This window comes from Perissodus microlepis, chromosome 15 (genome assembly GCF_051167445.1).
Source record: "Perissodus microlepis isolate ML-2025 ecotype Zambia chromosome 15, ASM5116744v1, whole genome shotgun sequence".
Taxonomy (NCBI): domain Eukaryota; kingdom Metazoa; phylum Chordata; class Actinopteri; order Cichliformes; family Cichlidae; genus Perissodus; species Perissodus microlepis.
This window is the reverse complement of record NC_140475.1, coordinates 26408415-26425055: the sequence shown is the minus strand read 5'-3', so window position 1 is coordinate 26425055 and position 16641 is coordinate 26408415. Positions and strand designations below refer to the sequence as shown.

Sequence of the window (16641 nt, the reverse complement as noted above, 5' to 3'; positions counted from 1 at the left end):
GATGATGATACAAATCATGCATAAACACACATGCAAACTCATCACTACTTGTGATGTCAGCAACGGGCATACGTTTCTCACTTTTAATGGACAAGTGCATAATGTATTCGTTATTCTAATTAGCTGAGAAATGTTACAGTCATGTTAAAAGTCTCTTAACAGTGTTAGACAAACTCAACACACTCCTCATACAGGTATGTAGACAACCTAAAGAATGCATATTGTTTGTTTGTTTGTTCATGAGAACAGAGAAAGAAATGTTTTTTTGAATGCTGAAAATTGAAACTTGTTTCAGGGCTGTGACATGGAGTCATGGAGTTATTCAATGTGACTGTTAATACTATGAGCTTCCTTCTCTGCGATTCACAAGAGAACAAATTATGTGTGTTATTATATGTTGTCCTCAGCTCATTTATGCTTATTACAATATGTGGAAATCTTCTTGTGATAATTTCTATAATTTACTTTAGATATCTCCACACTCCTACTAACTACCTTATCCTCTCTCTGGCTGTGGCTGATCTACTAATTGGTGCTTTAATATTTCCTTTGAGCATGACAGTGTCTCTAAAGCCATGTATCAATACACACAGTTTACTGTGCAACTTAAGAAGCACATTGGATATAACAATAGGTGTATCTTCCTTATTAAATTTGTGCTGTATTTCTGTTGATCGATATTATGCTGTTTGCCACCCTCTGATATATAAAACTAAAATAACTGATTGTGTTGCCATGAAGATGGGCCTTGGAAGTTGGGCTGTTGCTATCTTGTGTGGAATTTTTGTCTTCCTGATGTTTTTTATTCCAGACGAATGTGACACAAGTTGCGCTTTCGCTCTCATTGCCGCATCAGTGGTAGCATATTATATCCCAACAATAGTTTTACTTTCCATGTACACCAAAATTCTTGTTGTTGCACTGAGGCAGGCACGCAGCATCCATAATACAACTTCTCAGAACACAAAGTCTAAAGCAGTTTCCAATAAGGAGAGAAAGGCCACAAAGACATTAACCATAGTTATTGGAATATTTTTAATTTTTTGGGTTCCTCTTTTTCTTAGTTATTCATTTTTTCCTCTGGATAGTTTTATACTTTATGTGCTTCTTGAACCATTTAACTGGTTTTCAATTTCTAACTCAATGCTCAATCCCTTTATTTATGCTTTCTTTTACACTTGGTTTAGAAGAGCTTTTAAAATGATAATTTCTGGAAAAATATTTCAAGGTGATGTTACTAACATAAAACTACACTGACAGCTATATATATATTATGAATTATATCAATAAGAGTACCCATATAGAAAAGAAATAGTAAAAACATATATGATTTACTCATGAAAGTGGCCACTTTCATGAGTAAATCATATATAAATCATATAAGGCTTACATGATTTACTCATGAAAGTGGCCACTTTCTCATTACTTTCATATATTTTTTAGTAAGTATACAAAACATACAAGTTTCATTATATAATTTTTCAAGGGATCTTATATGTGTTTTCACTCTTGTATGCTTTTCATACAAGTTTCATACAAGACAGATAAAAACTTTATAAGATTTATATATATCTTTTCCATATGGGTAAATATCACCACAGTTGATCTTCTCTATGTTGTTCATTACAGTTTCAACTATGTAAGTCAACTGTCACTATGCACAGACTGAACTGCCTATGTACAGATTTTATCAGTACACTGTTAATGAGCTTGTTCATGTAATTATCAAGTTTCTATAAAATATGAAGATATATTGAATGGCTGTTAAAAGTGAGCATGACACAAATGATCATTCTTCTACTACTACTGTATTGCCCTTATAGAAGACCTTGTTGACAAACAGCATATAATGTTACAATAAACATGTACATAATTGTTATAATAATTCTGTCTCTTTTTTAAAAAAAAAATTAAGTGTGTACTGTGTAAATGAAACACGACAACACAGAGTCCCTAATTAAAGGTGTGAATGACTGTTGAATCCTTATTCCCTAAGCTTGTCTGCTTGTCTGCTTGTCTGTAATTACAGGTGTTTAGTCCACTTCCCTTGTGTGTACTGTGTAAATGAAACACGACAACACATAATCCCTAATTAAACGTGTGAATGACTGTTGAATCTGTATTCCTTAAGCTTGTCTGCTTGTACACAGAGCTAACTTTCTCCCAAACAGCTCCAAGAAAGGTCTAACTTTAGCACTTGGCAATTACATAAGGTAAAGATGTTTGGAGCAGAAAACAATAAAAGAGCAACAACAGTAGTGACATGATATTTTAATTACTGCCTTAGGATGGTGACATTTTTCATTGCTCACACTAAATTAACCCAAAAAGTCTGTTTTTATTAATTTTTCATTTACAAACATACGTACATACATACACACAGTATATCTCAACAGGAAAACTAAATATATATTGAACATGGGAACAACTTTTTTTCAGGCGACACATAACACACGTGTTCCCATCAAAGAAACTGAATCATGTATCTGAACAGCAACACTGAGAAAAAATATGTTTATGCCACCCACAAAAAAGCTTTTTCATTTCACTGTCTTAAAAGTGGGAGTTTAAATGCAGTAAACCTTTTCCCCTCTTTCACTCTCTTTTTCCCTCTTCTTGTGTGTGAGAGAATGTGTGTGTGTGCGTCAGGTTTGCTTTGTGTTCCAAAGTTGAGTATTTCTGCTATTCTCTCTGCACCTGAGTGTGACACATTATCACACACCTGCATGTTGTTGGGCCAGTTAAGGTCTGACTACAAGAGAGGGAGTTTCTCCTCAGCCAATAACATATCATTGGCCTCTTAAAGCAAGCTAGGTTCCCGTACATTGGAGACTTAAAGAATCTGTGTAAGTGTGTTTCTTTGGCCCTTTTTTCTCCTCTGTTCAGAACGCCGATAACACAAGGTGGGAGAGCTGAAACTGGACCTTCAGTGAAGGTCCAGTTTCAGGTCACTGAAGGAAATTGCTCGTTGAGATGGCTTGCCAACCGCTAGTGAAGAAATACTATTGAACTGTGTTATTATAATGAATTCCATTTCAATCCATTATACTCTTACTAGATCATACTGGTAACATGATGTTTACAGAGACCCATCAAACTGACTCTATGTTAACATTAGGCCTCACATAACATTCACTATAACACAAATAAAAGGAGGGACAGATACTGTTTTATGCTATATTTTGTTTGTGTCTCTTCTGTCATTGTGGCTCAGTAGTGAGTAGTGGTGCAACAGATCACTGTTGACCCGTGATCCGAACCGATCCCTCTCCATGGTTCGGTACGCACGTGATCCGAAGATTCGAAAAAGAAAAAAAAAAGTTTCACTGCACAAGTTTCATGCGCAATCTGCGCATGGTCAGTCTTTCAAGCAATAGTCATGGCCAGCGCTAGCGGACCAACTGAAGGAGCAGAGGAGCTCGAGAAACCTCCAGCATCACTTAAATCTCATGTGTGGGAGCATTTTGGCTTCCCCGTTAAATATGTAGATGGGTAAAGGGTGGTGGATAAAACACAACAACAACAAACTTTATTTATATAGCACATTTAAAACCAGTGGTGTACCAAAGTGCTTAACATGCAAGAGAGTAGGATGAAGTAACAGGGAAGGATGAGGGCTATGGGGCAAGGTACCAAAACATGCTAGCAGGTTGAATGGCATTAAAACACAAAAGCAAAAGAATTGCATATAAAAGCATAAAAGGAAACTAAGTGTAAAGGATAAAACAGTCAAAAAAATTTAAAATGATTAAAAGTAATTAAGAATAAGCCAAAGAAAAGAATAAGCATTAAGCTAACTGACAAGCAGGCATTAACTGGTAGAAAAGGCGAGGCTAAATAAGTGGGTTTTAACCGCGATTTGAAGAAATGGATGGAATCAGACTCGCGTATAGCGATGAGGAGGTTATTCCATAAATCAGGTGCAGCCAAGGCAAACGCGTGGTCACCTCTAGTCTTCAGCCGGGATCTTGGGAGTACCAAGAGTGACTGGGAAGATGATCTTAGTGCTCTAGTAGGGGTGTATAATCTAAGTAGCTCAATGAGGTAGCTTGGCGCTATATTGTTAAAAATTCAGAAGGTAAGCAGCAGGATTTTGAATTGAATGCGATACTTAACGGGAAGCCAGTGCAGGTCAGCAAGGACAGGGGTAATAGAGACATGGCGCCCACTACTAGTAAGGAGACGAGCAGCCGCATTCTGAACAATTTGGAGTCTATGGAGGAGAGGAGAGTTAAGACCGAAGTAAAGTGAGTTGCAATAATCCAACCTAGATGTCACAAAGGCGTGGATAAGCTTTCCAAGGTCCCTATGTGGAACATAATGTCTGGCCTTGCTAATAAGACGCAATTGATGGAAGCAAGATTTAACAACAGAAGACACTTGTTTGTCGAACTTAAAAGAGCTGTCCAAGAATACACCCAGGTCACTAACAGTGTCGGTGAGGAAACTGTTAAAGGAACCGAGGGTGTCACAGAGTTGGCCACGGGGGACTCTGCTGTCAAACACGATAATTTCAGTTTTCCTGCCATTTAGAATAAGAGAATTACCTGCGAGCCAATTTTTGACCTCACGCATGCACTCGCGAAAGCTGTACAAAGACATAGCGGGATCATCAGTTAGTTCGAAATACATCTGTATGTCATCGGCATAACAATGATGTGTAATGTTATACTTCTCAAAGATTGCGCCTAAGAGGAGCATATACAGTGAGAAGAGCAGGGGGCCAAGGACAGATCCTTGAGGCACGCCGCAGGAGACAGGTGCAGCAGAGGAGAAATAAGGGCCAAAATTGATCGAGAAGGACCTATTAGAAAGGTATGACTTAAACCAATCAAGGGCAGCACCTCCAATGCCAACTGTGTGTTCAAGCCTCACTAATAGGATGTTATGATCTACCATATCAAAAGCCGAGGATAGATCTAGTAGGACCAAGACTGAAGAGCGTCCAGAGTCAGCAATCAGAAGGAGATCATTGAGGACTCTGAGCAAGGCCGTTTCAGTACTATAACAGGGTTTGTAAGCAGACTGAAATTTATCATAAATGGCATTCGGATCCAAATACGGCTGGAGTTGTCAAAGAAGGATCCTCTCCAGTATTTTGGACAGGAATGGAAGGTTAGAGATTGGCCTATAGTTTCCAAGATCGTTATGATCAAGGTTCCTTTTTTTAAGAACGGGCTGGACAACAGCGTGTTTGAAGGCTAAAGGAACAGAGCCTGCAAGTAGGGATATATTCATTAGAGATAGGATGCTGGGTCCATTTACGCTGAAGCAATCCTTAACTATACGAGATGGAAGGATATCATAAGCAGGAGAGGTTTTCTTTGATTGGTCAATAAGTCGCTTGAGAGTATGGAGTGACACCGGCTCAAACTGTTGAAATGATAATGAACAACCAGGGGTGGGAGTAAAACTCGGCACCGAAGGGAGCGAGAACTTAAGATGTAGAACTTTATGAATAAAATGAGCAGAGAGCAGGAGAGCACGCCAGTGGCATTTCAGGACAGGGGTTAACCAATGAATTGAAAACATTAAAGAGGGATCGGGGGTTGTGACCATGAGTAAGAATAATTTTAGATAGGAAGGCAGCTTTAGCCATTTTAGCAGCAAGTTGAAATTGCAACTGGCGGGCACGCAGGATATCATAAGAAACCTGGAGTCTATCATTCTTCCATCTTCTCTCATCCCGGCGGCACACACGTCGCAAGGCACGTGTAGAATTGTTTAGCCAGCATCAGGAAAAGGACCTAGGGTGCTTCATTTTAACAGGGGCAACAGTATTGAGGATGGAGGAGCATGTGGAAAAAAAGGTACTAGCAAAGTCATCAATCGTGGAAGATAGGGAACAGTCAGGAATGGAGGAGGCAAGTTTCGGAAAAGACGTTGAAAAATTCTCCACAGTTCCAGAATTAATTATACGTGTAGGGCGTAGGAAAGACTCAGGGTGAAGTTCAGAAGTACATAAGTTAACATCAAAGATAACAGGAAAGTGATCAGAAATCCCAACATTGCTTATATCCTTAATGCTAATGTCCAAGCCATATGAAAAAAACAGATCGAGAGTATGGCCCCTAGCGTGGGTTGGTTGATTAACCCACTGGACAAGATTAAAAGAGTCTGTTAATGCAAGGAAATCTTTGGCTAACGGATCGTCATTACAGCAGATATGAATGTTAAGATCACCAACAATAAGCACACAGTCATATTTAAAAATAACTGAACCAAGAAGGTCAGCAAATTCATGAATAAAAGTCTTATTATATTTAGGTGGCCGGTAAACCACAACAAACAGAGAAGTTCGCGAGGCGGTCATCTCCAGAAGTTGAGCCTCGTAGCTGAGGTAGGAAGGACAGGGTAGCTGTTGGACTTTGTATTTACATTTAGAGACTGAGGCTAAGCCACCGCCTCTACCGGTAAGCCTCGGAGAGCTAAAAAACACACAGTCCGGGGGGAGAAGCTCAGAAAAGGGAAGCGACTCACCAGGGCGAATCCAGGTCTCTGTCAAAAAGAGAGCATCAAGGCTCGTGGCGGAGAAAAAGTCTACAGATGGTTGGACTTCCAGGGCAACGGAAAACTACGTGACCGTAACCGCTCATTACATCACAGCAGAGTGGGAGATACGAAGCCCTGTACTGCAGTTATTAACCTCTGTCTCTCTTCCACAGCATGTCTTTTATCCTGACTTCCTTCTCTCACCCCAACCGGTCGCAGCAGATGGCCGCCCCTCCCTGAGCCTGGTTCTGCCGGAGGTTTCTTCCTGTTAAAAGGGAGTTTTTCCTTCCCACTGTCGCCAAAGTGCTTGCTCATAGGGGGTCATATGATTGTTGGGTTTTTCTCTGTATCTATGAAGCACCTTGAGGCGACTTTTGTTGTGATTTGGCGCTATATAAATAAAATTGAATTGAATTGAATTGAATAGACACGCCCCCTCTATAAGAGTCACACGGGTACAAATCTGGCGCACTTACTGACGGAAGCGGTGGCAGAGTGGAGGATAGAGAGGCCCAATACCAATATCCCAGTCACAACAGATAATGCTAAAAACCAAATAAATGCAGTGAACGAGGCAGGACTGGGCCCACAGATAGGGTGCTTTGCACATGCAATTAATTTAGCATCCCAAAAGGGAAAGTGAGCAAGATGGACCGCCTCCTTGGGAGGATAAGGAAGGTGGATTCCTACTTGCACCGAAGTTCAACAGCTGCTCATGTGCTTAAGACCAAGCAAGATATGCTACAACTGCCTACTCATAAACTCATACATATGTTGGAACGTTATCATGAGCAACAGACAGCTATATACTCCGCACTAACAGACAAAACCCTGAAGAAAAATGTCAGAGACATCGTCACCTTGCCTGATGATGATGTTAGAGTGGCAGAGGAGGTCCTCCAGCTGCTCAAACCCTCAAAGCGGTTAGAACTCTGTTGAGCACTGAAACTGCACCATGTGTCCATGATCCTGCCTCTGAAAACAAGGATCTTACAATCCATGGTCCCAAGTGAGGAAGACAGCACCATCACAAGAGATGTCAAGACTACCATTACAGAGGACCTGAAGCACAGATACACTTCACCACCAGCCCTACAGGAGTACCTTCACAGAACTACTGCACTTGATCCAAGGTTCAAGTCCCTGTCTCACCTAGACATTGCCCTACGCCTGAGGACATACAGTGATCTCACTACTGAGACTGAGCAGTCTTGGCACTGCAGACTGTGAAGAGGTAAAGAAAATAAATATTTAGAAATTATACATTTTTTATTTTTAATGATAATGTTTTTCTTCAAAGTTATTGCCACATTTTAATGTCAATGAAATATTCTTTTAAAAAATAATTGTTTTAATCAATAAAGTAACTTTCCCTGTAGGGTCAAGCAGCACCAACAGGAGCAGACACAAGTCCTCCTCAAAAGAAGTCGGCAATGGCAGAGCTTTTTGGCGACACCTTTGTACAGAAGGACATGGGCAGCAAGGCCTTTGCTGACACCATCAAAGAGGAGGTGGCATCCTATGAGGCAGCAAGTGGCATTCCAGTGGATGGTGATCCACTGACATGGTGGAAAAGTAATGAATGTAAATACCCTCACCTTGCCATAATGACAAGACGCTATCTGGCTGTGCCTGCCACTTCAGTGCCTAGCGAGAGGGTGTTCTCAACAGCAGGGGACATAGTAACAGCAAAGAGGTCTACACTCTCCCCAGAAAATGTAGACATCCTCATCTTTTTGAAAAAAAAAATGAAGTTATAAGCTCACATCTGCTTTGCTTTCTTTCTTCTTTTTTGATGATGTGGACATAAGCTAGTTTTTATTTCATTCTCCAAATGTTCAAAGTAAGAAGCAATGATACCTTAAATTGAATTTTAAGTTGTTTTTGATTGTGCCCACATTAAAGGAAATATTTAAATGCCCTATAATGCACCTTAATTTGTTTTTATATAATTGTGTGGAATGATTCTAGAGTTGAATGTTTTTTAAAGGGCAAAAAATACTTAACTAAATAAACGGACAGTTACATTTGTCTTGTCTTTTTTTGCTGATCCGAAAATGTATCCGATCCGTGACTTAAAACCGTGATCCGATCCGAACCGTGAGTTTTTTGATCCGTTGCACCACTAGTAGTGAGTATGGGCCCAGTGTGCCTATTCACTTCAGTGATGTCTGGATATGCTTCTTATGACACAGTGCATATTGTCCTCTTTTAAGATGTGGATCAGGGCATGAGTGAGCTCCTGTACAGACTGTGGCCTATCTGGGTTTAGGTCAGTGATAAATTAGGACCAGTCAGAAGCATGCCTTTGTCATCTATAAACAGCCTGCTCATTGCAGCTACATAATATCAGGCATTGTGTTTCACCATAGAACCCAAAGAACACTGCAGGAGCATAAGATCTGACAGTGGGTCCTGCTACCCAACAAGGCATTTCTGGCAAGGCAGTGGAGGTCTTTGGATGTCTGGGTGACCTACAAGACATGTTGTATAAAGCTCTGTCTCTGCTGACTGTAGTACAACGTTCAGCAGAGTTTTCCGGTATTTCCGGGTCACTGCTCGTGTGGTCGACTGGCCAGTCAGCTGAGCAGTTTTGTCACTGTCTGCCGAGGCAAACTGGAGTGTGAAGAGTGGACCCAGGTGCAGACATTCTAAAACTCAAACTTAACTGATGATGAGCCGTTTATTAAGGCAGTACAAAATAAAAGGGCGAAAACAATGCAAACTAAGCAATAATCTAAACTGGGTAAACTAGAAAGGAAACACGAACTATGAAAAACCCCGGCAAATAGTAAAACACACAAACTCTAAACATGGCAATGTGATGAGGATATATGAAAACCTGAACGCAGTACATGGCATGGGAACAATGCAGACGATCCGACAAAGACTGAATGAGAAGGCACAGACTAAATACACACAGGAGGCTAATGAGAGAAGTGGGAACACATGGGGAAACAGCTGACACACATGAACATAATGACATCACAGTGGAAGAGTAAAACTAAACATGATGAACACAGGGACACAAGATCTCTTCAACATAAAACAGGAAACATAAGACGCAGACATGACAAGCTGAACTTGACAACGTAAGACACAGACATGAAACACATGAAGGGCAAGGGAGACTTAACAGGGGTTGGAAGACACAAGGGGAATATAATAACAAAGAACTATAACAACCTAGGCATGGTAAAAAATGAACTTAGAAAACCTAAAGGGCTTAAACATAAGCCATAAACATGAACATAAACTCAAACTCAAAACGCTGGGTCAAAAGACCCAGGATCGTGACAAGTTTTGCGTTCTTTTTCATTCTTTTTCTAACTTTACTGCTCTTTTCATTGTTGTTTTGAGCTGTGTACTTGGTATAGTTGTATTCTTTTCCTTTTCCTTTTCCCTTTTAATCATTTTTGTGATTTTCGGACTTGTTTTCGACACTCGACATGACCCCAAGGCTCAACTAAACCAGGGACTTCCTCATCCAGCTGTGGCTGCAGCTGCAGCCCAGCCTTAGGCTTTTTTGCTCCACTCCCATGGACTACTTTCCCGAGGAAATACTCAGTGGACACGGAAATAAAAAAACTCACAATAACAAGGTAACCAGGACTCAAGAGGGAGACACACAAACAACGAGCGTTCCCATCCATTATCCTTGCTAATGTGCGGTCTCTCTGCTCCAATCTGGACGAGCTGCAAGCATGCGTCAACCACCTGCATAAGTACAGAACCTCCTCCGTTCTGGCATTTACGGAATCATGGTTAAACAACAGCGACTATGACAGCACACTGCACACTGATGGCTTTTCACCACCCCTTCGTCTGGACAGAGACCGCGAACGCACCGGGAAGCAACATGGCGGCGGCGTGTGTCTGTATGTAAACAGCAGCTGGTGCTCTACAGTCACTGTGAGGCAGAAGCTGTGCACTACAGACATCGAGCTTCTGGCAGTTTCCCTGCACCCCTACTACCTCCCCAGAGAATTCCCACAGCTTTTCATCATTTTGGTTTACATCCATCCCAGAGTTGATGCAGCTAAAGCCACAGAGTACTTCACCAACACTCTGTACAAACTGGAACAATTATCACCAGACTCTCCCAAGTTCATCCTGGGTGATTTCAACCAATGTTCTCTTGACAAGTCGCTTAAGGAATATCAACAGTATGAATACTGTGGTCACCACCCCCAGAACCATCCAGGTGGAAGGCAGCAACCCTTCCTCCCTCCCTGACAACCTCAACAATTTCTATGCCAGGTTTGAGACGGACAACATCGCCAAGCTTGAAGAGTCCACATCCTCACTCACCAGGACTTAAAAGTGAGAGTTTAAAGTAAGAAAGTTCGGGTCAACAACTCTCATTCCGTTCTCCGTTCCACCTCCACTGGCTCCCCCCAGGGCTCTGTGCTCTCCCACCTGCTCTTCATCCTCTACACCGATGGAGATCCACACAGCCCAATTGTCACCTGGTGAAATATGCTGACGACACAGTTCTCCTGTCACTGCTGTCAGATCCCTCACAACACCACGGGCCCACTGTCATGTATTGATATGGCTATGTCTTAATGTGATGATCTTTGAACCGGATGTTGTTGTCCGAAGGAAGCCCCGTTAAGTGGCTAGTTGTAAGATGGACAGTATTCAATAAAGCAAGATAAAGACCGTGCTTTATGTCCTGATTCAATTCAGAGTGCTCTGCCTAATTTAGTAATAAGGTGGGCACACAACAATGGCGACGAGGATGACATGGACCTGGATTTGTTTTTGTGAGAAGTAGACCCAGCGGCGGCACGGTGTTAGCGAAAAACTTGTGGGCTAACATGGAAAAGTCGGGTATTCAACTGTTCGCCTGCTACACTAATCCAGCTACGCTCGGACCGAGACGGACGCGGTGGTTGACATCCTTCAAGTTTTTTGCTGATGGGAAAGGTCTTATTTTGACGGATAATGCTACAGACGCGATCAGACAGCGGAGACGCGCTCTTCTACTGCACATGGCCGGACAGGACGGACAGGACGTGCAGGACGTCTTCTCCACTCTACCACAGACGGGAGAGGCAAAGGATTACACCGCTGCGGTGACTGCGCTCAACACTTATTTTGTTCCTCAAGTGAATGCAGCATACGCACGCCAAACTTTCCACAAATTGTCCCAAACACCAGGTGAGACTGTGCAACAATTTTGTACACGTTTGAGGCGAGCTGCAAAGGACTGTGACTTTCAAGCTGACAATGATAACCAGATACGGGACGCTATCCTGAGTAAATGCACTTCTGAATATGTACGGAGAAAGCTGCTTGAGGAGGGTCCAGGCTTAACTCTAACTTGCACGTTGGAGGTGGCTTCACACTGTGAACGTGTGGAGGAGCAGATGGCGGCAATGAGCGTCGCCGGGGAAAAGAAAGGAGAGGACACGGTCAGCCGGATTTTTACAGCAAAGAAAGAGAAGACCAACAGAAAAAAGGAAAAATGAAAGATGCTAATAAAACAGACAGACAGTGTTACAGGTGTGGTTATACTGACCACATGGGCAAAGATCCCAAATGCCCAGCACGAGGACAAACATGTCACAAGTGTAATGGTAAGTACCACTTTTCAAAAATGTGTCGTACAAAAAGACAAAAGAAACAAAATGTGAATGCTGTTGAACAAGATGATTATGCATTTACTGTGAATGATGATAATGTACCTGAGAAACTTGCCTTTTCTGTTGGGGGAATAGAGTTGAAAATGTTAGTTGACTCTGGAGCTACAAGTAATGTGATGGGAGAAAACATATGGGAAAAGCTAAAAGCTGAAAAGATAAAATGTCACTCATATGTACCCAAAGAGCAGAGGAATTTATATGCATATTCCTCAGCACAGGCACTCACGGTTAAAGGTGCATTCAGATGTGAAATCAAGATTGGTGACAGGACTGAAGAGGCTGAATTTATTGTGATTAGAGGTAATGGTGAACCACTCCTGGGGAAAAAGACTGCCATAAAGTTAGGAGTGTTGAAAATAGGTGAAAATGTGGCGGCTGTCACAGATTTAAAGCACACTCTTAAAGAAAAGTATCCAAAAGTGTTCAAAGGAGTAGGAAAGCTAAACACCAAACAGATCAGCCTGTACATTGATCCAAATGTGAAACCAGTAGCACAGCCACTGAGGCGCATACCTTATCATTTGAGGGATGCAGTGGAGAAAAAGATCAATGAACTAATCGACATGGACATCATAGAACGTGTAGAAGGACCTACACCTTGGGTAAATCCGGTAGTGGTACTCCCAAAGAAATGTGACAAAGATATCAGAATGTGCTTAGACATGAGAAAAGCAAATGAGGCAATAATCAGGGAAAGATACCCCATACCCACTGTGGATGAAATCTTGCAAGGACTAAACGGCTCTGCAATCTTCACCAAACTCGATCTCAAGTGGGGATACCATCAGCTAGAGCTTACCCCGGAGTCAAGAGAGATAACTACATTTGCAGTGCACAACGGAGTATACCGTTACAAAAGGCTAATATTTGGAGTCTCATCAGCTAGTGAGCAATATCAGCATGAGATTGCCAATGCACTAGCTGGCATTGAAGGAGTTGAGAACATTTCAGATGATGTAATCATACACGCGCCAGACCAGGAAACCCATGATAAGCGCCTGCATGCTGTGATGAAGAGACTCTCTGACTGTGGCTTGACACTAAACTCAGAGAAGTGTCAGTTCAACATGGACAGACTCGTGTTCATGGGAATACTGCTGACACAGAAAGGCATTGGGCCAACTGAAGAAAGAGTGAGAGCTGTGGTGGAAGCCCGAGAACCGAAGAATGCTACTGAGGTGAGAAGCTTTCTTGGACTGGTAGGCTTCAGTAGCAGGTTCATACCACAGTTTGCTACACTCTCTGAACCACTTAGACGTTTAACTCGAAAAGAAACTATGTTTATATTCGGGCCAGAACAAAAGCAAGCATTTGAAAGACTAAAGACTGAGTTAGCCAGAGCAGGTACCCTAGCCTATTTTGACAAAGAAGCCCCAACCAGAGTCATAGCAGATGCAAGCCCTGTAGGCTTGGGCGCAGTGCTAATACAAATACAGAATGGAGAAGAGGTACCAGTGTGCTACGTAAGTCGGAGTTTAACAGACTGTGAGCGAAGATATTCTCAAACAGAAAGAGAAGCCCTAGCACTGGTATGGGCATGTGAGAGACTACGTCCATATGTGTATGGCAGGAAGTTTGACCTCATCACAGACCACAAGCCGTTAGAGGTCATATACAACCAGAAATCTAAACCTTGTGCACGCATAGAAAGATGGGTTCTCAGACTGCAACCATATGACTTTAAAGTAGTGCACATCGCGGGAAAACAAAACATTGCGGATTCACTGTCAAGACTGCTGTCTGACACCACGTCAAAAGAGATACATAAGCATGAATCTGAAGAATATGTGAGATTTGTTGCAGTTAATGCTACTCCAAAAGCACTCACAACAAGAGAGGTTGAAGAAGCCTCTGCTACAGACTCAGAATTAACAGAAGTGCAAAGAGCTATTGAAAATGGACACTTTGAAAAATACAAAACATATGCACCCATTGCAAATGAACTGTGTGTCATCGGCTACATAGTTTTGCGGGGAACTCGCATTGTATTGCCAGAAAACCTCAGAGCTCAAGCACTTTCACTAGCTCATGAAGGAAATTTAGGAATTGTTGGAACCAAACAGCATCTCAGAACAAAAGTTTGGTGGCCAGGGATGGACAAAGCTGCAGAAAAATTTTGTAAAGCTTGTCACGGATGTCAAATAGTAGCCAGACCAGATCCACCTGAACCACTGAGAAACACACTTTTACCAGATGGACCATGACGACATGTGGCGGTAGACTTACTGGGACCGCTACCTTCGAACCACTCAATACTTGTACTGATAGATTACTACAGTCGGTACTATGAGTATGATGTACTGTCATCTACAACTGCTGAAAAAGTCATTGACTCTATTGACTGTATATTTAGCAGACATGAGCTACCAGTTACCATCAAATCTGATAACGGCCCACAGTTCAAATCTGAGCTGTTCAGAGAATATTGTGAAACTAATGGAATCAAACATATAAGAACTACACCAAAATGGGCTCAAGCAAATGGAGAAGTGGAACGTCAAAATGCATCATTGATGAAAAGAATCAGGATCGCACAAGCCGAAGGACTTGACTGGAAGCAAGAGCTAAGAAAATATGTAACAGTGTATCGCAGCATTGAACATCCAACCACGGGCAAAAGTCCAGCAGAACTCCTGTTCAACCACAAAATGAGAGGAAAGTTACCGAACATCAGTGAGGCAAAAACAACGGAGTTGGACGTGCGTGACAGAGACGCTGAACAGAAAGGAAAATCAAAGATTTATGCTGATGAACGAAGGGGAGCTGAGTATTCAAAAGTTGACTCGGGAGACACAGTGCTGGTTCAACAAGACAAAGTGGACAAGTTTACAACACCATTCAACGCAACACCACACAAAGTTGTAAGCAGAACTGGAAACCAAGTCATTATTGAATCACCAACAGGAGCTCGCTATCACCGGAATACCACACATGTGAAGAAATACGAGACAAATGAGACCAGAGAAGGACACTATGACACAATACCTGAAAGGGAGGAAGGTGAAACACCCACAAAGACTGACACCTTCACTCCAACACCACAAGAGGGCTCCCAGGGGCCAGAGAGACCAAGTAGATCACAGAGGGCTAAAAAGATACCCGAGAGGTTTCGTGATTTTGTGGTGAAATGAACTATAATATGTTAAGGTGGAGAGGTACCTTAAATTTGGCAAGTTTCAAGTTCATATGTGTATGTCGACATGTATATATTGAAAAAAGAAAGGTACATGTGTGGTGAGACAGTTAGATTATAGAATTGTTAGAAAGTAAGACAAGAAGAATGTTCAATGTTGGAAAAAAAAAAAGACATCAAAGTTATTACAACTAAAGTTTGAGTCTAAGGAAAAGGGGGATGTCATGTATTGATATGGCTATGTCTTAATGTGATGACCTTTGAACCGGATGTTGTTGTCCGAAGGAAGCCCCGTTAAGTGGCTAGTTGTAAGATGGACAGTATTCAATAAAGCAAGATAAAGACCGTGCTTTATGTCCTGATTCAATTCAGAGTGCTCTGCCTAATTTAGTAATAAGGTGGGCACACAACACCCACTCTTCAGGAGTTTGTAGAGTGGTGTAACAGCTCCAAACTTGAACTGAACATGAGCAAAACCAAACAGATGGTGGTGACCTTCTCCAGTAGGCAGAGGGATCTGGCTGCTTCAGTCACCACCACTATCCATGGGAAGCCAGTGGAGGTAGTTGAGGAGTACAAATACCTGGGAACCATCTTTGACAACCTCCTGAAATTCTCTGCGGAGAGGAGATTCTCAGGAGGTGCCACCAACGCCTATACCTGCTCAGGAAACTCAACTCCTTTGGAGTCAGCACACCCATCGTGATGACTTTTTACTATGCCTTGCTGGAAAGCATCATGACCTTCTCCATTACCTGCTGGCTCCACTCCCTCAGCCTTCAGAACAGGAACAGACTGCAGCACACTAAATCAGGGTGCTCTAAAATCATTGGCCTGCCTGTCAGAACTCTGGCACAGGTTTTTAGCCAACAGGCCCTTAGACAGGCAGCCAAAATCATCAATGACCCATCTCACATTCTCCACCCCGCATTTCAATGGCTCCCCTCTGGGCGATGCCTCCGCTGTATTTCCTGCAGGACTGAGAGGAGGAGAGCCACCTTTGTCCCCAAAGCCACTCTGCTTTATAACTTTAGCCGATAAGACCATTTCCCACACCCATAAACATAAACTGCTCTACACTCTTTTTATACTGCCGACACTTTACTCACTTTTAGTCACTTACAGTTATTTATTCACCTATTCAGTCACTTTAATTTTAAAACTGTGTAATTTTAAAACTGTGTATATACTGTATATTCTGTGTATGTATTATCTCACTCTTATTGCCTGTTTATGGCCTGTCCTTATCTTCAACGTCATGCTGCTCTGTTGTATCTTTATTGCCCCTTGGGGATAAATAAAGTCGTTCTGATTCTGATTCTACACCTGAAGGGTCACTAAATTAATGTTAATACAATACTGGTT

The 16641-nt window shown here is 42.1% G+C and overlaps 1 protein-coding gene across 1 annotated transcript; it reads left to right on the top strand.

Annotated features, from left to right (window-relative positions):
• Positions 1 to 233: 233 nt before the first annotated feature.
• Positions 234 to 1257, top strand: LOC146372316 (trace amine-associated receptor 1-like). Its single transcript, XM_084953696.1, has one exon. The coding sequence runs from the start codon at positions 313 to 315 to the stop codon at positions 1255 to 1257; it is 945 nt and encodes a 314-aa protein (XP_084809822.1). The 5' UTR covers positions 234 to 312.
• The last annotated feature ends 15384 nt before the right edge of the window (positions 1258 to 16641 follow it).